General features: G+C 43.5%; 2 protein-coding genes across 2 annotated transcripts; both read right to left on the reverse strand.

Moving 5' to 3' along the window:
- Nucleotides 1–104: 104 nt before the first annotated feature.
- Nucleotides 105–14,151, reverse strand: LOC131943479 (uncharacterized). The gene is made up of 10 exons (XM_059303639.1): nt 14,112–14,151; nt 13,285–13,416; nt 9,178–9,369; nt 8,892–9,077; nt 8,238–8,435; nt 6,926–7,099; nt 3,695–3,766; nt 1,755–1,940; nt 880–906; nt 105–647 (listed from the first exon to the last, which is right to left on the reverse strand). Exons 3-10 carry the CDS (start codon nt 9,272–9,274, stop codon nt 244–246), a joined length of 1,344 nt encoding a protein of 447 aa, XP_059159622.1. The 5' UTR covers nt 9,275–9,369; nt 13,285–13,416; nt 14,112–14,151; the 3' UTR covers nt 105–243.
- Nucleotides 14,152–14,251: 100 nt separating this feature from the next.
- LOC131943491 (uncharacterized) lies at nt 14,252–23,805 on the reverse strand. Its single transcript, XM_059303651.1, has 9 exons — nt 23,724–23,805; nt 22,401–22,559; nt 18,820–18,948; nt 17,911–17,966; nt 17,395–17,469; nt 16,670–16,821; nt 15,377–15,519; nt 15,203–15,295; nt 14,252–14,462 (listed from the first exon to the last, which is right to left on the reverse strand). Exons 5-9 carry the CDS (start codon nt 17,450–17,452, stop codon nt 14,252–14,254), a joined length of 657 nt encoding a protein of 218 aa, XP_059159634.1. The 5' UTR covers nt 17,453–17,469; nt 17,911–17,966; nt 18,820–18,948; nt 22,401–22,559; nt 23,724–23,805.
- Nucleotides 23,806–24,906: the final 1,101 nt, after the last annotated feature.

Consider the following 24,906-nt stretch of genomic DNA (forward strand, 5'->3'; position numbering starts at 1 on the left):
GTGTCTATCAACATCCGGTCTACCAACATCCGGTCTACCAACATCCGGTCTACCAACAGGACCCAAAGATACACACACAACAACAAAAGGCTCTGAGATTTTAAAAGTATTTATTAAAAAAATTACTGGACATAAAAATTGTCATATCCACTTTGTCACACAACATAGTAACACAAATACCGCCTCACCAATCCACCGTCTCACCAATCCACCGTCTCACCAATCCACCGTCTCACCAATCGTCTAGTTGTCCGAACTTTCTTCAATGCTCGAGTCACTCATTTCTCCTGCCTCTTGATCCACTCTTGTCTTATCCACTCTTGCCTTATCCACTCTTGTCTTATCAACTCTTGTCTTATCCACTCTTGTCTTATCCACTTTTGTCTCATCCACTCTTGTCTTATCCTTTTTTGTCTTATCCTTTTTTGTCTTATCCTTTTTTGTCTTATTCACTTTTGTCTTATCCACTTTTGTCTTATCCACTTTTGTCTCATCCACTCTTGCCTTATCCTTTTTTGTCTTATCCACTTTTGTCTTATCCACTTTTGTCTTATCCACTTTTGTCTTATCCACTTTCCTCTTTCCCTTGTGTTTTGAGTTTTTGAGATCCTGGGCCTGCTTGATTGCATATAATCCTGGATACGCCTCTGCAAGAATTGAAACAATACACGGTACAACGTTCAACCTTGACCTCACAAAGAGGTCATTTACTCTTGCGGTCACCCCAACTTAAAGGTGAGCGGTGAAGATAAAGGTGATGCGAAAAAAACATGGTTGATGTTCAAACCAATACACAAGTACTACAGATGAAGTAGAGTGCATGTGTTTGGAGTAGGTAGATGGGCAGTAGATAATTGGAAGATTTCTAAAAAAACTTACCTTTGACGCCTTTTAGTCCTTTAATTTCTAAAAGTAAGAAAACAAATTGACACAAGGTAAGCCACATGTCACTCAGGTTAATTGGACCTGTCTCACACACCTGACAGACAAATGACAAGACACCTAACAAACACTACTGGCCAGACAACAGACACACCTGGCCAGACAACAGACACACCTGGCCAGACAACAGACACACCTGGCCAGACAACAGACACACCTGGCCAGACAAATGACAGACACACCTGACAGACATACCAGGCCAGACAAATGACAAGACATCTAACAGACACACCTGGCCAGACAACAGACACACCTGGCCAGACAACAGACACACCTGGCCAGACAACAGACACACCTGGCCAGACAACAGACACACCTGGCCAGACAACAGACACACCTGGCCAGACAACAGACACACCTGGCCAGACAACAGACACACCTGGCCAGACAACAGACACACCTGGCCAGACAACAGACACACCTGGCCAGACAACAGACACACCTGGCCAGACAACATACACACCTGGCCAGACACAACTTGCCAGACAACAGACACACCTGGCCAGACAACAGACACACCTGACAGACATCAGACACACATGACAGACACACCTGGCCAGACAACAGACACACCTGGCCAGACAACAGACACACCTGACAGATAACAGACACACCTGACAGATAACAGACACACCTGACAGATAACAGACACACCTGGCCAGACAACAGACACACCTGGCCAGACAACAGACACACCTGACAGATAACAGACACACCTTATAAACAACAGACACACCTGACAGACACACCTGGCCAGACTACAGACACACCTGGCCAGACAAAAGACACACCTGGCCAGACAACAGACACACCTGTCGGCATGAAGTTTTTGGCCAGACACACACACAGGACCATAAGGATGGCCAAGACGAAGACGACGATGGCCACCACGGTTGGCCAGGCGAAGTTGTCCTCCAACGTCATCTGATGGTCGTCCTGGACACGCCCACCGCCCCGCCTCTCCACCCGCCCTTGGGTGGTCTCTTCCTGCTCGTTGCCTAGGAAACAAGCGGTTGCTTACTTATGACGTCACGTCCTGTGGGTCGCGTGACATGGACACCAGGTAGACTGACTACATCTGGACAGGGGCAAGACATTGACACTACGACACTTGCTAGATGTGGACAAGACACTACGACACTTGCTAGATGTGGACAAGACATTGACACTACGACACTTGCTAGATGTGGACAAGACATTGACACTTGCTAGATGTGGACAAGACACTACGACACTTGCTAGATGTGGACAAGACATTGACACTACGACACTTGCTAGATGTGGACAAGACACTACGACACTTGCTAGATGTGGACAAGACATTGACACTACGACACTTGCTAGATGTGGACAAGACACTACGACACTTGCTAGATGTGGACAAGACACTACGACACTTGCTAGATGTGGACAAGACATTGACACTACGACACTTGCTAGATGTGGACAAGACATTGACACTACGACACTTGCTAGATGTGGACAAGACATTGACACTACGACACTTGCTAGATGTGGACAAGACACTACGACACTTGCTAGATGTGGACAAGACACTACGACACTTGCTAGATGTGGACAAGACACTACGACACTTGCTAGATGTGGACAAGACACTACGACACTTGCTAGATGTGGACAAGACATTGACACTACGACACTTGCTAGATGTGGACAAGACACTACGACACTTGCTAGATGTGGACAAGACACTACGACACTTGCTAGATGTGGACAAGACATTGACACTACGACACTTGCTAGATGTGGACAAGACATTGACACTACGACACTTGCTAGATGTGGACAAGACATTGACACTACGACACTTGCTAGATGTGGACAAGACATTGACACTACGACACTTGCTAGATGTGGACAAGACATTGACACTACGACGCTTGCTAGATGTGGACAAGACATTGACACTACGACACTTGCTAGATGTGGACAAGACATTGACACTACGACACTTGCTAGATGTGGACAAGACATTGACACTACGACACTTGCTAGATGTGGACAAGACACTGACTTTGATCAAATTGTACTGTCACATGTGAACAAACTATATACGGGAGACACGTGACCACTAAAACTTTTCATTCGCCAGCCTCTCCCTCTCTCTTCAATCATTCAAGGACCACGTGATCACATCCTCCCTAAGCTCCTCCCACCCTCCCTAAGCTCCTCCCACCCTTTGTGGCCACACCCACTTGTATGTTTAAACTACCCTTACCCCCGCTCAAACCCCACCCAACTGAAGCAGAGGTGACCCCCCATCCCCCTAATAAACTCACATACTGAATCAACCCCCATACCTTCACCACGTCTTATTCAATTTCTCACCCACACCACACCCTCGTAAATATAACCCACCCCACACCAGATTAAATATGCCCTACCCCACCCAAATAAATATGCCCCACCCTAATAAATATGCCCCCCCCAACCAGACCCCACCCTAATAAATATGCCCCCCCCCCCAACCAGACCTCACCCTAATAAATATGCCCCCCCCCCACGAGACCCCACCCAAATAAATATGCCCCCACCCCACGAGACCCCACCCTAATAAATATGCCCCCCCCACGAGACCCCACCCTAATAAATATGCCCCCCCCAACCAGACCCCACCCTAATAAATATGCCCCCCCACCCCACGAGACCCCACCCTAATAAATATGCCCCCCCCCCAACCAGACCCCACCCTAATAAATATGCCCCCCCACCCCACGAGACCCCACCCTACCCATCGTGAAGACGTTGAGGACCTCATCCTCCAACTGCTGGGACTTGTATATTGCTGAGGTGCTCAGAAAATCTAAACACGAGAGACAGAAATCAAGCATATTTTTATAAGCTGTTTGTTTGTGGGTGTGTGGGTTTGTGGGTGTGTGGGTTTGTGGGTGTGTGGGTTTGTGGGTGTGTGGATTTGTGGGTGTGTGGATTTGTGGGTGTGTGGATTTGTGGGTGTGTGGGTTTGTGGGTTTGTGGGTGTGTGGGTGTGTGGGTTTGTGGGTGTGTGGATTTGTGGGTGTGTGGGTTTGTGGGTGTGTGGGTTTGTGGGTGTGTGGGTTTGTGGGTGTGTGGGTTTGTGGGTGTGTGGGTTTGTGGGTTTGTGGCCAATTAAAACTCAATGTGTTGAACCACTTCTAATTGTTTGGGGAGAACGCAAAAATATTTAATTATTCAATCAAATTAGATTGACAGATAATCCTTAAAATTTAAATTACACATTTCTAATTTTAGTAACAAAAGAGGGTGCGGAGGGTGATGCCAACAGTCGATCAGCTGTTTACATCGGTCAGCTGATCGTCACGGGCTGCTGATTGCCTCAACACAAGGGCAGATAACTGTCTTTAACAGATCGCGAGCTACTGATCGGGTTTTAAAGCACCAATTACTAGCCGTGTGTTGTGTCGAGTTTATTGAGAACCGGACATAAAATGAATATTAAAACATTTTATAATGACAAGCTTTTAACAGCACTTAAAATTTATAATGAATAAATTAAGATTCCTTTATAAAAATGAAAGCTTTGGTCGTAAAAATCTATCAACTTTTAGCAAACAATGCTCTAATGAAAGAAAATAAGTTTTATTCAATTAACCGTATTTAAAACACTATTATTATGTTTTTTTATTTATCGATTTCACTTTACAAACCAAATGAACACCATCCCACACCATCCCACACTATCCCACACTATCCCACACTATCCCATACTATCCCACACTATCCCACACTATCCCACACTATCCCACACTATCCCACACTGGCCACACTATCCCACACTATCCCACACTATCCCACACTATCCCACACTATCCCACACTATCCCACACTGGCCACACTATCCCACACTATCCCACACTATCCCACACTATCCCACACTATCCCACACTATCCCACACTATCCCACACTATCCCACACTATCCCACACTATCCCACACTATCCCACACTATCCCACACTATCCCACACTATCCCACACTATCCCACACTATCCCACACTATCCCACACTATCCCACACTCCCAGCTTTGACCGTTATGTTAATTTAAACGCACCATTTTCCCTGAGCTCGCTACTTATAGCAGAGAGAGAACGGATCCCAATTAGTGGCAACAATTAATTTAAAACCACCAAACCAGTGTCAACAAACATGACAACTAAAAAAATGTGACAACGAATAAACAAGTTAATAAAAAGTCTAGTGACAATTTAAGCGCAATTTCCTTATGTTATCTAAAAATAGATAGTGATCAAGTTTGTTTTTAAAAAATGTGAAAAAATGATTAGGCCTAGCGAAACAAAACCATGTAATTGTAACTCCCTATCACTCTCATATAAATTATAAATAAATTAATAGGGTACAAAAATAACGGTTGAATTAATAAGTAAAAAATAAACTTATAGCAAGATCTAAAAGACAGCGAATAAAATAGATTATTTTGACACATTCCTTTCCCCATAGATCTATATCTATATATTGCTATATAGTACTGTAGTATATTATGCTCATAACCCGTAGCTCTGTCGTAGCGTAAAGCACACACGGGGACAAAACACAAGACGTATAATGCTGGGGTACGTTCAAGCTAGGAGAACGATCGGTTTGTAGGTGTTTATGTAATTAAAAAAAAAATTTGTGACCGAACGAAAAGATATTTTTGAAAACTTTCTTCGGCAATATTGTTCTAAATTACGACAGGAATCGATTGGTAAATGTTTCAAGTCGCTAAGTGGTCTGGTTGCCGAGATATGGGCCAAAAACTGCATTTTTTCGAGGTTTTTTGGCTTTTCCGGGAAATCCAGGAAGGAATTCCGGGAATTTTTTTGGCCCACAATCATCCTCGGAACTTGCTTAACATATTTGCTTTGGAACTAGTCCTCGATATTGCTTCATTGAGGAGGAGATACGACTTAAAGCTGGGGACACACATCCATCCAGAAATGACCAGTTAATAATCGCAATTCCTGTAAGGCAATTGCGCTAAAAATGACTGCAGATAAAAAAATGTGACAACCAACAAAAAATGACTGCAGATAAAAAAATGTGACAACCAACAAAAAATGACTGCAGATAAAAAAAATGTGACAGCCAACAAAAAATGTGACAACCAACAAAAAATGACTGCAGATAAAAAAATGTGACAACCAACAAAAAATGACTGCAGATAAAAAAATGTGACAACCAACAAAAAATGACTGCAGTTAAAAAAATGTGACAACCAACAAAAAATGACTGCAGATAAAAAAATGTGACAACCAACAAAAAATGACTGCAGATAAAAAAATGTGACAACCAACAAAAAATGTGACAACCAACAAAAAATGTGACAACCAACAAAAAATGTGACAACCAACAAAAAATGTGACAACCAACAAAAAATGTGACAACCAACAAAAAATGTGACAACCAACAAAAAATGACTGCAGATAAAAAAATGTGACAACCAACAAAAAATGACTGCAGATAAAAAAATGTGACAACCAACAAAAAATGACTGCAGATAAAAAAATGTGACAACCAACAAAAAATGACTGCAGATAAAAAAATGTGACAACCAACAAAAAATGACTGCAGATAAAAAAATGTGACAACCAACAAAAAATGACTGCAGATAAAAAAATGTGACAACCAACAAAAAATGACTGCAGATAAAAAAATGTGACAACCAACAAAAAATGACTGCAGATAAAAAAATGTGACAACCAACAAAAAATGACTGCAGATAAAAAAATGTGACAACCAACAAAAAATGTGACAACCAACAAAAAATGTGACAACCAACAAAAAATGTGACAACCAACAAAAAATGACTGCAGATAAAAAAATGTGACAACCAACAAAAAATGTGACAACCAACAAAAAATGTGACAACCAACAAAAAATGTGACAACCAACAAAAAATGACTGCAGATAAAAAATGTGACAACCAACAAAAAATGACTGCAGATAAAAAAATGTGACTGACCTCCCATGACTTCGATCTCACACAAGGAAAAACTGGACAGTTGTGACGTCATGTGAAGCTTGGTGACGTCAGACTGCACGTGAATGTGGTGCACCCGCTGCGTGACATTGATGGGGGTCCGCTGAATGACGTCACCGGTGGCTGAGATTCCCAATACTGCCAGGCCGGATTCTTCTGTGTGGGGAGAGTGTGGGGATGGTGTGGGGAGAGTGTGGGGATGGTGTGGGGAGAGTGTGTGGATGGTGTGGGGGAGAGTGTGTGGATGGTGTGGGGAGAGTGTGGGGAGAGTGTGTGGATGGTGTGGGGAGAGTGTGTGGATGGTGTGGGGAGAGTGTGGGGAGAGTGTGGGGAGAGTGTGGGGAGAGTGTGTGGATGATGTGGGGAGAGTGTGTGTATGGTGTGTGGATGGTGTGGGGAGAGTGTGGGGAGAGTGTGGGGAGAGTGTGTGGATGGTGTGGGGAGAGTGTGTGGATGGTGTGGGGAGAGTGGGTGGATGGTGTGGGGAGAGTGTGTGGATGGTGTGGGGCGAGTGTGTGGATGGTGTGGGGAGAGTGTGTGGATGGTGTAGGGAGAGTGTGTGGATGGTGTGGGGAGAGTGTGTGGATGGTGTGGGGAGAGTGTGTGGATGGTGTGGGGAGAGTGTGTGGATGGTGTGGGGAGAGTGTGTGGATGGTGTGGGGAGAGTGTGTGGATGGTGTGGGGAGAGTGTGTGGATGGTGTGGGGAGAGCGTGTGGATGGTGTGGGGAGAGTGTGTGGATGGTGTGGGGAGAGTGTGTGGATGGTGTGGGGAGAGTGTGTGGATGGTGTGGGGAGAGTGTGTGGATGGTGTGTGGAGAGTGTGTGGATGGTGTGGGGAGAGTGTGTGGATGGTGTGGGGAGAGTGTGTAGAGGGTGTGGGGAGAGTGTGTGGATGGTGTGGGGAGAGTGTGTGGATGGTGTGGGGAGAGTGTGTGGATGGTGTGGGGAGAGTGTGTGGATGGTGTGGGGAGAGTGTGTGGATGGTGTGGGGAGAGTGTGTGGATGGTGTGGGGAGAGTGTGTGGATGGTGTGGGGAGAGTGTGTGGATGGTGTGGGGAGAGTGTGTGGATGGTGTGGGGAGAGTGTGTAGAGAGTGTGGGGAGAGTGTGTAGATGGTGTGTAGAGGGTGTGTAGAGGGTGTGTAGAGGGTGTGTAAAGGGTGTGTGGAGGGTGTATTTCCGTTAAAGCTTAACTGCCGTCAAAAAAAGGCCTAACTTGTGTGTACAGTCTATAAATAGCACACTATTTAGCCCACCGTGTGTGTAGTCTATAAATAGCACACTATCCGCCCACCTTGTGTGTACACGATTACGTGGAAGATAAAAATATCTCCGGGAAAGTCCACGTGCAAAGAGTCGGCCAAGGTCGTGTGGATACAGCCAGCGGCCTTGAACTCTCCATCGGTCGCCCTATAAGCCAGATGTTCAAGGTCAACGATAGGTGAGTTCTGCTTGTACAACGTTAGGTGAAGGTCGTCTTGAATGACCTTCCCTGAAATAGACGTTAGGTCATGTAGAGCAGGTCATTGACTCTGTGATTAAGATATACACAATTCAGTACAGTTGAAGAACTATAAATCTGTATTAATATGTATAAATCTGTATTAATCTGTATAAATATGTATAAATCTATATAACTGTATACATCTGTATAAATGTGTAAATCTGTATAAATCTATATAAATCTGTATAACTTTGGATAACTGTATAAATCTGTATAAATCTGTATACATCCGTATAAATCTGTATAAATCTGTAAAAATCTGTAAAAATCTGTATAAAGCTGTATAAATCTGTATAAAGCTGTATAAATCTGTATAAAGCTGTATACATCCGTATAAATCTGTATAAAGCTGTATACATCTGTATACATCTGTATACATCTGTATAAATCTGTATAGAGCTGTATAAATGTGTACAAGCTGTGATACAAAAACCAGTTTCTGACCGCCGTCAATGTGCAGCGAGCAGACGACAGTGTCCAGCATAAAGCGGACCTGGATGTCCTTGACCTCTCCATCTGCTGCTACCAGCAGCTCCAGGCTCTGGTTGCCCCTGACGACGGAGTTGGCTTGTGAGACACGTGACTTGTCGCCCTGTGACCACGTGACCAGCGAGACCTCGATTCCATTGGCTGGGAGAGAAAGGTCAAGAAATGACGTCACGTCTTAACACCACGAATCTAGCATAGTCTAATTAGAAACTGCATCTAATTAATTAAACCGATCCCATACCGTCATCTTGAAAGGTCAAGGTCACGCCAAGGACACGAAAAGGTCGACTGAGTGATATCTCGAGCTTGTCAGTTGTGACACAGGTCGTATCATCCATGTCAACCAGAGCACTGACAGTTGTGTCACTGGCAGTTGTGTCACTGGCAGTTGTGTCACTGGCAGTTGTGTCACTGACATACACTGACAGATCACCTGGCAAGTTAGTCAACATGTACTGACATAAACTCTCATGACTTGGGACATGACTTAGAGACAAAGATGACTTAGAGACAATGTTGACTTAGAGATAATGTTGACTTAGAGACAAAGATGACTTAGAGACAATGTTGACTTAGAGACAATGTTGACTTAGAGACAAAGATGACTTAGAGACAATGATGATAAAAATAAACTATGATGATTTTTTTCAACTTTATTAGTTAATTAAATCCCGAAAGCCACACTTCTAAAAGGGTGTAGGACAAAAGGCCGACAGGACAAAAGGCCGACAGGACAAAAGGCCGACTGGACATAAGTCCAACAGACAAAATTGCCGACAGACTAAAAGGCCGACAGCCAAAAGACCGACAAATAAAACAAAATCCTAAAAAAAGAGGAACATACATACAGACGCTACTTTACTAAGAAAAAAAAATTAATTAGAAATTAGTCTAATGACATTAGTAGGCTTCTAACTAAATATAACTGGTCTCTAGGCTACATTTAAATCCTGCTAACGTCAGCTTACAATTTTTTTTTTAAAGTTAACCGGAAGCCTGAGCACCCCCCCCCCCCCCCCAAATAAAACCCATAGCTTTAACACAACTCATTATTGATTTGATTATTTATGCCTTGCTATGTTCTAGGCTATATGAATAACAAATGCTAAAGGCTTTGTATGTAACATAAAACATAAGTTAAGAGCTAAGACCTAGATCTAACTAGTGGTAACTAGTTAAAGTCCTATAGTCCTATAGTTCTTATCTTAATAATAGTAGTTACTAGTTGCAGCTTACACGATAGATCATTATCTAGTTCTAGTAGATCTATCTATCTCTAGATCTAGAAATTTTCTCTTTACGTGTTATTTAATGCATAATTTAAATCTACAATTCAGTTAAAATTTTTAAAAAGAACGTTCAAAAGCTAGATAGTCCACAATATCTATTAAAAGAACTAGTATGAGATGATACTTGTAAATATTGTAAGTAAACTAGGAAACAGAAAAAGGAAGACAATCGCTTTTCCTTCCTTTTTTAAATTCGATTTATTACTTTTCTTTATTAATAATTTTTCAAGAAATTCAGAAAAAATTTCGACGAACACATGACGGTAAAACAGGACACGATTTTTCGTAAAAAAAGTGGAACAATTTCGTTTTTGGCGGGACGGTAGGTTTGTCTGCTGCAGTTTCTTCCGGCTCCCCCCCCCCCCCCCGAACGAGATGGAATTTATATAGTAAAATATACTTTCACTAGTGTCCGCCCCCCCCCCCACCCGAAAAAAGGTCTGGAAGAAACACTGGTCTGTTGCTATCCTTATAAGGTGAACAATGTGATCCATGCGACTGGGGATGACGGGAGTGTACAACGGATGCACAGATAGGTGACAATACTATCATACGCCGTGACATCATATGTCGTGACATCATATGTCGTGACAATACTATCATATTAGCTGGATTACTTGAAACAAATTGTATGCTATATTCGTTTGACTGTTTGTAAGTTGTTTTTAATTAACATTAAACAAGTCTATCATTGGAATTTGTTGTTTTATAAAACTTGCCGGTTTTTTTTTATGTCGGGCTTATGGTCTGTCTTTCTTTTGTCCGTGTCGGCCTTTAGATGTTGGCCATATATCCGTGTCGGGCTTTTGTCCGGATCCCCCCCCCCAACCTACTGTGGAGACACCTGTCCTTGAACCTGCCCCCCAACCTACTGTGGAGACACCTGTCCTTGAACCTGCCCCCCCCAACCTACTGTGAAGACACCTGTCCTTGAACCTGCCCCCCCCCAACCTACTGTGAAGACACCTGTCCTTGAACCTGTCCCCCCCCCAACCTACTGTGGAGACACCTGTCCTTGAACCTGCCCCCCCCCCAACCTACTGTGGAGACACCTGTCCTTGAACCTGTCCCCCCAACCTACTGTGGAGACACCTGTCCTTGAACCTGTCCCCCCAACCTACTGTGGAGACACCTGTCCTTGAACCTGTCCCCCCAACCTACTGTGGAGACACCTGTCCTTGAACCTGTCCCCCCAACCTACTGTGGAGACACCTGTCCTTGAACCTGCCCCCCCAACCTACTGTGGAGACACCTGTCCTTGAACCTGCCCCCCAACCTACTGTGGAGACACCTGTCCTTGAACCTGCCCCCCCAACCTACTGTGGAGACACCTGTCCTTGAACCTGCCCCCCCCCCAACCTACTGTGGAGACACCTGTCCTTGAACCTGCCCCCCCCCCAACCTACTATGGAGACACATGTCCTTGAACCTGCCCCCCCCAACCTACTGTGGAGACACCTGTCCTTGAACCTGCCCCCCCCCCAACCTACTGTGGAGACACCTGTCCTTGAACCTGCCCCCCCAACCTACTGTGGAGACACCTGTCCTTGAACCTGCCCCCCCACAACCTACTGTGGAGACACCTGTCCTTGAACCTGCCCCCCCCCAACCTACTGTGAAGACACCTGTCCTTGAACCTGCCCCCAACCTACTGTGGAGACACCTGTCCTTGAACCTGCCCCCCAACCTACTGTGGAGACACCTGTCCTTGAACCTGCCCCCCCAACCTACTGTGGAGACACCTGTCTTTGAACCTGCCCCCCCCCAACCTACTGTGGAGACACCTGTCCTTGAACCTGCCCCCCCCCCCCCAACCTACTGTGGAGACACCTGTCCTTGAACCTGCCCCCCCAACCTACTGTGAAGACACCTGTCCTTGAACCTGCCCCCCCCCAACCTACTGTGGAGACACCTGTCCTTGAACCTGCCCCCCCCCCAACCTACTGTGGAGACACCTGTCCTTGAACCTGCCCCCCCAACCTACTGTGGAGACATATGTCCTTGAACCTGCCCCCCCCCCCAACCTACTGTGGAGACACCTGTCCTTGAACCTGCCCCCCCCCAACCTACTGTGGAGACACCTGTCCTTGAACCTGCCCCCCCCCCAACCTACTGTGGAGACACCTGTCCTTGAACCTGCCCCCCCAACCTACTGTGGAGACACCTGTCCTTGAACCTGCCCCCCCCCCAACCTACTGTGTAGACACCTGTCCTTGAACCTGCCCCCCCCCCAACCTACTGTGGAGACATATGTCCTTGAACCTGCCCCCAACCTACTGTGGAGACACCTGTCCTTGAACCTGTCCCCCCAACCTACTGTGGAGACACCTGTCCTTGAACCTGCCCCCCCCAACCTACTGTGGAGACACCTGTCCTTGAACCTGCCCCCCCAACCTACTATGGAGACACATGTCCTTGAACCTGCCCCCCCCAACCTACTGTGGAGACACCTGTCCTTGAACCTGCCCCCCCAACCTACTGTGAAGACACCTGTCCTTGAACCTGCCCCCCCCCAACCTACTGTGGAGACACCTGTCCTTGAACCTGCCCCCCCCCAACCTACTGTGGAGACACCTGTCCTTGAACCTGCCCCCCCCCAACCTACTGTGGAGACATATGTCCTTGAACCTGCCCCCCCCCAACCTACTGTGGAGACACCTGTCCTTGAACCTGCCCCCCCCCCAACCTACTGTGGAGACACCTGTCCTTGAACCTGCCCCCCCAACCTACTGTGGAGACACCTGTCCTTGAACCTGCCCCCCCCAACCTACTGTGTAGACACCTGTCCTTGAACCTGCCCCCCCCCCCAACCTACTGTGTAGACACCTGTCCTTGAACCTGCCCCCCCAACCTACTGTGGAGACATATGTCCTTGAACCTGCCCCCAACCTACTGTGGAGACACCTGTCCTTGAACCTGCCCCCCCAACCTACTGTGGAGACACCTGTCCTTGAACCTGCCCCCCCCCCAACCTACTATGGAGACACATGTCCTTGAACCTGCCCCCCCCCAACCTACTGTGGAGACACCTGTCCTTGAACCTGCCCCCCCCAACCTACTGTGGAGACACCTGTCCTTGAACCTGCCCCTCCTGCAGGTTGACCTGTAGCACCTGCCGTCAGGTAGACACCTGTCGTCTGGACATAGACACAAACATTGACAATCCCTGCCATATGTCTGGTATGGACAACCTGTCAAAAACATTGACCAGCGGTCAGTCGTAGAACACACACGTGTCGGAGTGTGTAGCTGTGTTACACATGTGTTGTTGTCATGTGTTGTGTGGTTGTCACGTGTGTTATCTGGGTGCTGAGTGTTACAAGTTTTGGTGTTAAACATTAAGTGTTTTGTTTAGTTCTGTTATCCCTGCGTTACCCATATATTACCTCTGTTTTACCCGTGTTGCCCCTGTTACCCTATGTTACACCTGTGTTACCTATGTTATCCCTGTTACCCCTGTGTTACCCCTATATTACCTGTTTTACCCGTGTTGCCCCTATGTTACCTGTTATCCCTATGTTAACCCTGTGTTACCCTATGTTACCCCTATGTTACCCTTGTGTTACCCCTATATTACCCTATGTTACCTCTATATTACCCCTGTTACCCTATGTTGCCCCTGTGTTACCCCTGTGTTACCTATGTTATCCCTATGTTACCCCTGTGTTACCCCTATGTTACCCTTGTGTTACCTGTGTTATCCCTGTTACCCCTATATTACCCTATGTTACCTCTATATTACCCCTGTTACCCTATGTTACCGTGTTACCCCTGTGTTACCTATGTTACCCCTGTGTTACCCTATGTTACCTATATTACCCCTGTGTTACCCATATGTTACCCCTGTGTTACCCCTATATTGTTACCCTATGTTACCCTATGTTACCTGTTACCAGAACATTCTTCACACACTCGACATGTTTATCTCGCGGCTGTAGATTTAAAGAAAGGCCGTTATCATGTCCAAAGATGACATTCAAATGTCATGTCATAAGAAATGTCATTGGTCGAGTTTAAAATGTCTAACTACAATCTGAACCAAAGCCCTGCCTTCTCTTCTCTAGACTTGTGCGCGGCTAGGCTCGTGAAGACGAGGGGGTGGCGTGGGTTCGAATCCACCGCCAGGATGGTGGGAGAGAAGAGAATTCCATCAGGGGCGATGACGTCATGTAGGGTCTTGTCCACCGGCACCAGACCAACGCGCATGTCCGGGGAGTCTGCGCATTCGTGCAGAAAACTGGGGCAGGAGAACATATTAGAGGAGTGAGGTGGATGGGGGATGTTTGGTGGATGTTGGGTGGATGTGTAGTGGATATGTGGTGTGTGGGTGGATGTTTGGTGTGTGGGTGGATGTTTGGTGTGTGGGTGGATGTTTGGTGTGTGGGTGGATGTTTGGTGTGTGGGTGGATGTTTGGTGTGTGGGTGGAAGTTTGGTGTGTGGGTGGATGTTTGGTGTGTGGGTGGATGTTTGGTGTGTGGGTGGATGTTTGGTGTGTGGGTGGGCATGTGATGAGTCTGGTAGACGGTGGAGCATGGTGGATCGGTGGTAGAAGTAGGGTAAATGTGTGGTGTATGTGTGGTGTGTGTGTGGTGTGTGTGTGGTGTGTGTGTGGTGTAAGTGTGGTGTAAGTGGGGTGTAAGTGTGATGTAAGTGTGGTGTAAGTGTGGTGTAAGTGTGGTGGCTGTGTGGTGTGTGTGGTGTGTGTGTGTGGTGTGTGTGTGGTGGCTGTGTGGTGTGTGTGGTGTGTGTGTGTGGTGTGTGTGTGGTGTGTGTGTGGTGTGTGTGTGTGGTGTGTGTGTGTGGTGTGTGTGTGTGGTGTGTGTGTGGTGTGTGTGTGTGGTGTGTGTGTGGTGTGTGTGGTGTGTGTGGTGTGTGTGTGGTGTGTGTGTGGTGTGTGTGGTGGCTGTGTGGTGTGTGTGTGGTGTGTGTGGTGTGTGTGTGGTATGTGTGTGGTGTGCGTGTGGTGAGACACCCACATGAAGTTGTCCAGCAGCGTGAAGTCTGGCACCAGGCTGGCACCTGTCATGACGAGCAGCAGGAAGTACGTCACGTTGTCCAGATCTGGAAGTCTGGGATAGACAAAATATTTCTTACCAGATTTGTACATACGTCACCAGCTATAAATAGATGGCAACACGCTATGTACTCACAGTAACGTCACGTGACTGACGAACAGATCAGGGGGCGGGGCTAAAACCATGCTGGGATACTTGGTTCTGCTGTTGTAAACACAGCTCAGCGCATGCGCACCGGACGTGCAGTTTGGTTGGGACGTGTGCTCTGTGACGACAGGCTGGAGAGTAAAAGATTAGGGGGTGTGGCTTGTGTGAGGGGGTGTGGCTTGTGTGAGGGGGTGTGGCTTGTGTGAAGGGGTGTGGCTTGTGTGAGGGGGTGTGGCTTGTGTGAGGGGGTGTGGCTTGTGTGAGGGGGTGTGGCTTGTGTGAAGGGATGTGGCTTGTGTGAGGGGGTGTGGCTTGTGTGAGGGGGTGTGGCTTGTGTGAAGGGGTGTGGCTTGTGTGAGGGGGTGTAACTTGTGTGAGGGCGTAGCTTGTGTGAGGGAGGGCGTGGCTTGTGGGGGGGTGTGGCTTGTGGGGGGGGGCGTGGCTTGTGTGAGGGGTGTGGTTTGTGTTTGAGGGGGGTTGTGGCTTGTGTGAGAAAGTGTAGTTGTGTGCTTGTGTGTCAAGTCAAAGTCAGTTCGGGGGATGGCAGCTCTAAATGTGGACATGATTTTTAATCCATTTTTAAAGTACTTAAACTTTTTAAAATAGAATAGAATCTCGTAGAAAAAAGAATTGCGCAACAAGTGAGCAGCAAACGATGAGTAAATTAGTGCGGAATATTAGTTCTTCATAAATTCATATGAGAAATCGGAAATAGCGTAAATTACTACTTCCGGTCAACGTAAATTACTCAAAATTTGAAAGAAGTCAGATAAATCTCACTTATATTCATTTATCTATCCCAAACAGTTCTCAAGTTATAACTTATTGAAAAACTGAAGAATAAGTTCCTCTTACGGTTACCGGAAATCGCTGAAAAGTTGACCCATAACTAAAATTTGAAATACAAATTTGTATATATAACTACAAACTTAATATTATAATTATATATAAAATTTTGTCAACCTAGCTGTAACGGCACTCAAGTTATCGTGTTTACACACACACACGCACACACATAAGACAGACACACACAGACATGCTTATAAAATTGCAAAACTAAGATTTTCCGACTCAGGGAGGTGTAAAACTTTGAGATTTGTGAAAATCTCGATTTCGAATTTGTGCACGCCTACAATATATCCTCTGTGTCTGATCCTTGAACATTTTAAGTGCGACCCTCGGACCCCCCCCCCCCCCCCCACCACCTAAACACGACCCAACTCCCAACGTGACCTAGCCCTAGCCAATGCACATAAAGTGAGAAAAGCAGCCAGAACTCACGTGATACGGGTGGGTGAGGTTCGAATCCCGGTAGGGAGATGGCCAGAGGTCGCTGGCAGGTGTGAGGTGATCCGACATGCAGTAGGCGGTGGGTGAGACAGCAGCGCTGGCGTCACCTGGTGGCCGGAAGTACCCCACGTGCAGGAGCATTTCTTCAAGCCGGAAAAAACCGGTTACAATACAAATAGACCGGCTTGTTTGTTTCAACATCTATTGGGACTAACTAAAGTTTTCAAATTAGGACAGGCAGACGATGGTAGGAAAATGTTGGATTAAACCTTAAGATAAACCTTAAGTTAAACCTTAAGTTAAACCTTAAGTTAAACCTTAAGTTAAACCTTAAGTTAAACCTTAAGTTAAACCTTAAGTTAAACCTTAAGTTAAACCTTAAGTTAAACCTTAAGTTAAACCTTAAGTTAAACCTTAAGTTAAACCTTAAGTTAAACCTTAAGTTAAACCTTAAGTTAAACCTTAAGTTAAACCTTAAGTTAAACCTTAAGTTAAACCTTAAGTTAAACCTTAAGTTAAACCTTAAGTTAAACCTTAAGTTAAACCTGTCAATATCTATACAACAGCCGATGTTGCTCACATAAAGGTCAATGACCTGCTTAAGGTCAATGACCTGCCTACAGTCAATGACCTGCCTAAGGTAAATGACCTGCTTAAGGTCAATGACCTTCAATGACCTGGTTAAGGTCAATGAACGGACTGTTGACATACGTCACCTGAAGGATAGCACCAGACGACAGTGCACGTGACAACCGTCACCCCCACGGGCTCCATGGACTCAAGACGGGCACCTGGGTGTGGGGAGGAATGGGGGAGGGTGATTAGGTTGTATAGTCATTGGACGGTTACATCATAAGCACATCACCAGCACATTAGCACATCATAAGCACATCACTACGACATCACCAGCACATTAGCACATCATAAGCACATCACTACGACATCACCAGCACATTAGCACATCATAAGCAGTGTTTCTTCCAGACTTTTTTCTCCGGAGGGGGGGGGGGCACTTGAAATTTTCGGGGGGCGGTTGACTTTCTTCGGGGGAGGGGGCGGACCCCCCACCCTCCGAAGAGATACCTGGAAGAAACTCTGATCATAAGCACATAATTAGCACATTACCAGCACAAAACCAAAACATTAGCACATCACTAACACATCACCAGCACATAACACAGGACATGCCAAGCACTAGCACATAAATAGCACACGACTAAAACACCTCTCACCATTAACCGGAAGTGACGTAGCAGTCTCGCGAAATTTGAGGGTGTATGGCTGGAGCCTATAAAGTAAAAAATCCGGCAACAATTTACGTCATACAATTTACGGTATACAACTTAAACTATATAATATAGACCTACGTCATACAATTTACGATATACAACTTAAACTATACAATATAGACCTACGTCATACAATTTACGATATACCGCTTAAACTATATAATATAGACCTACGTCATACAATTTACGGTATACAACTTAAACTATATAATATAGACCTACGTCATACAATTTACATCGTACAATTGAATAATAATTTACACCAAAGAAAACATTTACATTCTTTATGACTTTGATTAGATCACATAAATACTGGATGGCGTCCCACCCTATCTAGTGATTGAGTTACCCTCACCGCCCCACCCCATCCAGTGATTGAGTTACCCCCCACCGCCCCACCCCACCCAGTGATTGAGTTACCCCCCACCGCCCCACCCCATCCAGTGATTGAGTTACCCCCCACCGCCCCACCCCACCCAGTGATTGAGTAACCCCCCCTCACCGCCCCACCCCATCCAGTGATTGAGTTACCCCCCACCGCCCCACCCCATCCAGTGATTGAGTTACCCCCCACCGCCCCACCCCACCCAGTGATTGAGTAACCCCCCCTCACCGCCCCACCCCATCCAGTGATTGAGTTACCCCCCACCGCCCCACCCCATCCAGTGATTGAGTTACCCCCCACCGCCCCACCCCATCCAGTGGTTGAGCTACCCCCCCCCCTCCCCCACCGCCCCACCCCATGCAGCATAGACTACGGTAGACTACCCATGCATCATACATTCATACCTGTGCTACCTCTATTCTTACCTGTGCTACCTCTATTCTTACCTGTGCTACCTCTATTCTTACCTATGTAAACTTACATCATGCCTGGTGGGATAGGGCGCCCCAACCGGAAGTAGTGTATGTGGGTCAAAGGTCAGGACAAGGTTGAAGTTAGTGTCAGTCAGACTCACGACCAGGAGGGTGGCGAATGACCTAATTGCCAGAAACTAATTATTAACAAATGACCTACTTGCAAGAAACTAATGATTAACAAATGACCTAATTGTAAGAAACTAATTATTAACAAATGACCTAATTGTAAGAAATTAATTATTAACAAATGACCTACTTGCACGAAACTAATTATAAACAAATGACCTAATTGTAATAAACTAATTATTAACAAATGACCTAATTGTAAGAAATTAATTATTAACAAATGACCTACTTGCACGAAACTAATTATAAACAAATGACCTAATTGTAAGAAACGAATTATTAACAAATGACCTAATTGTAAGAAATTAATTATTAACAAATGACCTAATTGCAAGAAACTAATTATTAACAAATGACCTAATTGTAAGAAACTAATTATTAACAAATGACCTAATTGCAGGAAACTAATTATTTACAAATGACCTAATTGTAAGAAACTAATTATTAACAAATGACCTAATTGCAGGAAACTAATTATTAACAAATGACCTAATTGTAGGAAACTAATTATTAACAAATGACCTAATTGTAAGAAACTAATTATTAACAAATGACCTAATTGTAAGAAACTAATTATCAACAAATGACCTAATAGCAAGAAACTAATTATTAACAAATGACCAAATTGTAAGAAACTAATTATTAACAAATGACCTAATTGTAAGAAACTAATTATTAACAAATGACCAAATTGTAAGAAACTAATTATTAACAAATGACCAAATTGTAAGAAACTAATTATTAACAAATGACCTAATTGTAAGAAACTAATTATTAACAAATGACCAAATTGCAAGAAACTAATTATTAACAAATGACCAAATTGCAAGAAACTAATTATTAACCATAATTTTAAGTATTTCTTTAAAAAATAAACCGGGAGTGATCTCCCCTAAACTTTCTCGAATATTCTTATATAAAATAACAGGGGATGGGAACTCGGGCTATAGACATGATTTTTAATCCATTTTAAATACTTAAAGTTTTAAAAATAGAATAAAATCTCGTAGACAAATTAATTGCACACCAAGTGAACGCCAAATAAAAAAGCGCATAATAGTGCGCAATATTATTATTACTTTTAAAATTTACATTAGTTTTTTGAGAAATCGGAAGTAGCGTAAAGTACTACTTCCAGTCAACGGAAATGACTCAACATTTTATAGAAGGTAGAGAATTAGATCTTTTACTTACATATGAAATTTCATTTATCTATCTGAAATAGTACTCAAGTTATAGGCTTTTGAAAAATTCAAAGTAGGAAAAGTACCACTTCCGGTTATCGGAAATCGCTCAAAAGTTGATACGGATCTACGATTTTGATTAAATACTTATATATGAAATTTCATCAACCTAGCTGTAACGGTACTCAAGTTATCGTGTTTACACACGGACAGACAGACAGACACACAGACACACAGACAGACACACAGACATACGGACAAGATTGCAAAATTATGACCACAATTAAAACAGAAATTACTGTAAAAAAAATGACCACAATTAAAACAGAAATTACTGTAAAAAAAATGACCACAATTAAAACAGAAATTACTGTCAGAAAAATGACCACAATTAAAACAGAAATTACTGTCAGAAAAATGACCACAATTAAAACAGAAATTACTGTAAGAAAAATGACCACAATTAAAACAGAAATTACTGTCAGAAAAATGACCACAATTAAAACAGAAATTACCGTTAGAAAAATGACTACAATTAAAACAGAAATTACTGTCAGAAAAATGACCACAATTAAAACAGAAATTACTGTTAGAAAAATGACCACAATTAAAACAGAAATTACTGTCAGAAAAATGACCACAATTAAAACAGAAATTACTGTCAGAAAAATGACCACAATTAAAACAGAAATTACTGTCAGAAAAATGACCACAATTAAAACAGAAATTACTGTCAGAAAAATGACCACAATTAAAACAGAAATTACTGTAAGAAAAATGACCACAATTAAAACAGAAATTACTGTAAGAAAAATGACCACAATTAAAACAGAAATTACTGTCAGAAAAATGACCACAATTAAAACAGAAATTACTGTCAGAAAAATGACCACAATTAAAACAGAAATTACTGTCAGAAAAATGACCACAATTAAAACAGAAATTACTGTCAGAAAAATGACCACAATTAAAACAGAAATTACTGTCAGAAAATGACCACAATTAAAACAGAAATTACTGTCAGAAAAATGACCACAATTAAAACAGAAATTACTGTCAGAAAAATGACCACAATTAAAACAGAAATTACTGTCAGAAAAATGACCACAATTAAAACAGAAATTACTGTCAGAAAAATGACCACAATTAAAACAGAAATTACTGTCAGAAAATGACCACAATTAAAACAGAAATTACTGTCAGAAAAATGACCACAATTAAAACAGAAATTACTGTCAGAAAAATGACCACAATTAAAACAGAAATTACTGTCAGAAAAATGACCACAATTAAAACAGAAATTACTGTCAGAAAAATGACCACAATTAAAACAGAAATTACTGTCAGAAAAATGACCACAATTAAAACAGAAATTACTGTCAGAAAAATGACCACAATTAAAACAGAAATTACTGTCAGAAAAATGACCACAATTAAAACAGAAATTACTGTCAGAAAAATGACCACAATTAAAACAGAAATTACTGTCAGAAAAATGACCACAATTAAAACAGAAATTACTGTCAGAAAAATGACCACAATTAAAACAGAAATTACTGTTAGAAAAATGACCACAATTAAAACAGAAATTACTGTCAGAAAAATGACCACAATTAAAACAGAAATTACTGTCAGAAAAATGACCACAATTAAAACAGAAATTACTGTCAGAAAAATGACCACAATTAAAACAGAAATTACTGTCAGAAAAATGACCACAATTAAAACAGAAATTACTGTCAGAAAAATGACCACAATTAAAACAGAAATTACTGTTAGAAAAATGACCACAATTAAAACAGAAATTACTGTCAGAAAAATGACCACAATTAAAACAGAAATTACTGTAAAAAAAATGACCACAATTAAAACAGAAATTACTGTAAAAAAAATGACCACAATTAAAACAGAAATTACTGTAAAAAAAATGACCACAATTAAAACAGAAATTACTGTCAGAAAAAATGACCACAATTAAAACAGAAATTACTGTCAGAAAAATGACCACAATTAAAACAGAAATTACTGTCAGAAAAATGACCACAATTAAAACAGAAATTACTGTCAGAAAAATGACCACAATTAAAACAGAAATTACTGTTAGAAAAATGACCACAATTAAAACAGAAATTACTGTCAGAAAAATGACCACAATTAAAACAGAAATTACTGTCAGAAAAATGACCACAATTAAAACAGAAATTACTGTAAAAAAAATGACCACAACTGAAACAAAAAGCAGACGACGAGGTCAGTACTGACGTCTGCACCACGTGACGGTACGTCCGTCCCCATTGGTGGACGGGGACAGGGGTCAGCGCCTCAAGGACGGTCGTCTGGTGTAAGGTCAAGGCCAGCAGATGGACGTTGGTGTGGGCCTGGAGCGTGACGACCAGTGGCGACCTCTGGGTCACGTGGTTTCTGTGGTGGAGGGGGGGAGTGGTCAACATGACGGGTGACATTGGGGAAGGGGGGGAAAGCTATTGTGACAGTTGGGGTGAAAGCTATTGTGACAGTTGGGGTGAAAGCTATTGTGACAGTTGGGGTGAAAGCTATTGTGACAGTTGGGGTGAAAGCTATTGTGACAGTTGGGGTGAAAGCTATTGTGACAGTTGGGGTGAAAGCTATTGTGACAGTTGGGGTGAAAGCTATTGTGACAGTTGGGGTGACAGCTATTGTGACAGTTGGGGTGACAGCTATTGTGACAGTTGGGGTGAAAGCTATTGTGACAGTTGGGGTGAAAGCTATTGTGACAGTGGGTGTGAAAGCTATTGTGACAGTGGGTGTGAAAGCTATTGTGACAGTGGGTGTGAAAGCTATTGTGACAGTGGGGGTGAAAGCTATTGTGACAGTTGGGGTGAAAGCTATTGTGACAGTTGGGGTGAAAGCTATCGTGACAGTTGGGGTGAAAGCTATCGTGACAGTTGGTGTGAAAGCTATTGTGACAGTTGGTGTGAAAGCTATTGTGACAGTTGGGGTGAAAGCTATTGTGACAGTTGGGGTGAAAGCTATTGTGACAGTTGGGGTGAAAGCTATTGTGACAGTTGGGGTGAAAGCTATTGTGACAGTTGGGGTGAAAGCTATTGTGACAGTTGGGGTGAAAACTATTGTGACAGTTGGGGTGAAAGCTATTGTGACAGTTGGGGTGAAAGCTATTGTGACAGTTGGGGTGAAAGCTATTGTGACAGTTGGGGTGAAAGCTATTGTGACAGTTGGGGTGAAAGCTATTGTGACAGTTGGGGTGAAAGCTATTGTGACAGTTGGGGTGAAAGCTATTGTGACAGTTGGGGTGAAAGCTATTGTGACAGTTGGGGTGAAAGCTATTGTGACAGTTGGGGTGAAAGCTATTGACTCCGATTTCAGCCTGCTTTTCTTTTTGGATTTGCTTCCATTTCCTTTGTTCAACCAAGAACAAACTACAAGGCAGCAGTTGTTTAATTTTGGAGTTGTCTCTCCTAGAAGAGCGGCTGTCCCCAGCTAACGAGCCTCATCCGCCCGAGGGTTCGAACTCGAGACTTTTCGGTGTAGCAACCATGAGCTTTACCGACTCGACCACGCCGACCCCTACCCATGTGACCAACCCACCTGTGTGTCAGGTACAATGAGAAACTCGAGTTCGCCGCTAAACTGTGTCTCTCCTGCTGACCCGTCCTGCCGTCAGGTTTGATGTACGAGATCTGCAGAGGTTAGGGTTGGGATTAGCGTTAAGTGAGGGGGGGGGGGGGGGGTAAGCTTTGATGTAACAGATCTGCAGACGTTAGGGTTGGGATTAGCGTTAAGTGGGGGGGGGGGGGGTAAGGTTGGGATCAGCGTTAAGTGAGGGGGTGGGGTAAGGTTTGATGTGTGAGATCTACAGAGGTTTGGGGTGGGATCAGCGTTAAGTGAGGGTGGGGGGGTTAAGGTTGGGATCAGCGTTAACTTTATAGTGAGGGGGAGGGTAAAGTTTGATGCACCACGCTCTTTTAGGCTCATCTTCATAAGAAGGGGGGGGGGGCATTGCTTCCCCAAGCAGATCCACCGTGCTCCACGAACGAAACATTATAGGCTATATATATATATATATATATATATATATATATATATATATATATATATATATATATATATATATATATATCTATATCTATATCTATATCTATATATATATATATATATATATATATATATATATATATATATATATATATATATATATATATATATACATACTTTTAACTTTAACCATTGCCCCCCCCCTTCCCCCCAACAATGAGTTGATCAACCTGTGAACATGTGTTGACCGAGACCTCCCCCCCCCTCCCCCAACCTGTGAACATGTGTTGACCTATAAAGGGGGAGGGGGTGAATTCTTAGTCACGTGATCGGTGAGAAAAAAAATCACCCTAATGATGTCATCAAACTGAGACCTGACCGTCAGGTGCGGGGTCAGCTGCGTGTTCAAACGGGAGTCACGTGGGCTTGGCCAGCACAGGACGTACTTGTACTCGTCGTACACATTCACGGCTGGAAAATACACACATTGTACACGTTTCAGTCTAACTAATACACATATTGTACACATTTCAGTCTAACTAATACACACATTGTACACATTTCAGTCTAACTAATACACAAATTCTACTTATTTAACACTAAAAAAGAAAAAAAATCTACCTAAGAACTCAATAACCTATTTAATTGTTTTAACTACGTTTTTAAACATTGTGTACACATACACATTCATACACGTATATATACACATTCATACAAACATGTACACATAATTAAA

Source organism: Physella acuta, unplaced genomic scaffold (assembly GCF_028476545.2).
Source record: "Physella acuta isolate Inbredline_101_S28 unplaced genomic scaffold, ASM2847654v3 ptg000457l, whole genome shotgun sequence".
In the NCBI taxonomy this organism is placed as follows: Eukaryota; Metazoa; Mollusca; class Gastropoda; family Physidae; genus Physella; species Physella acuta.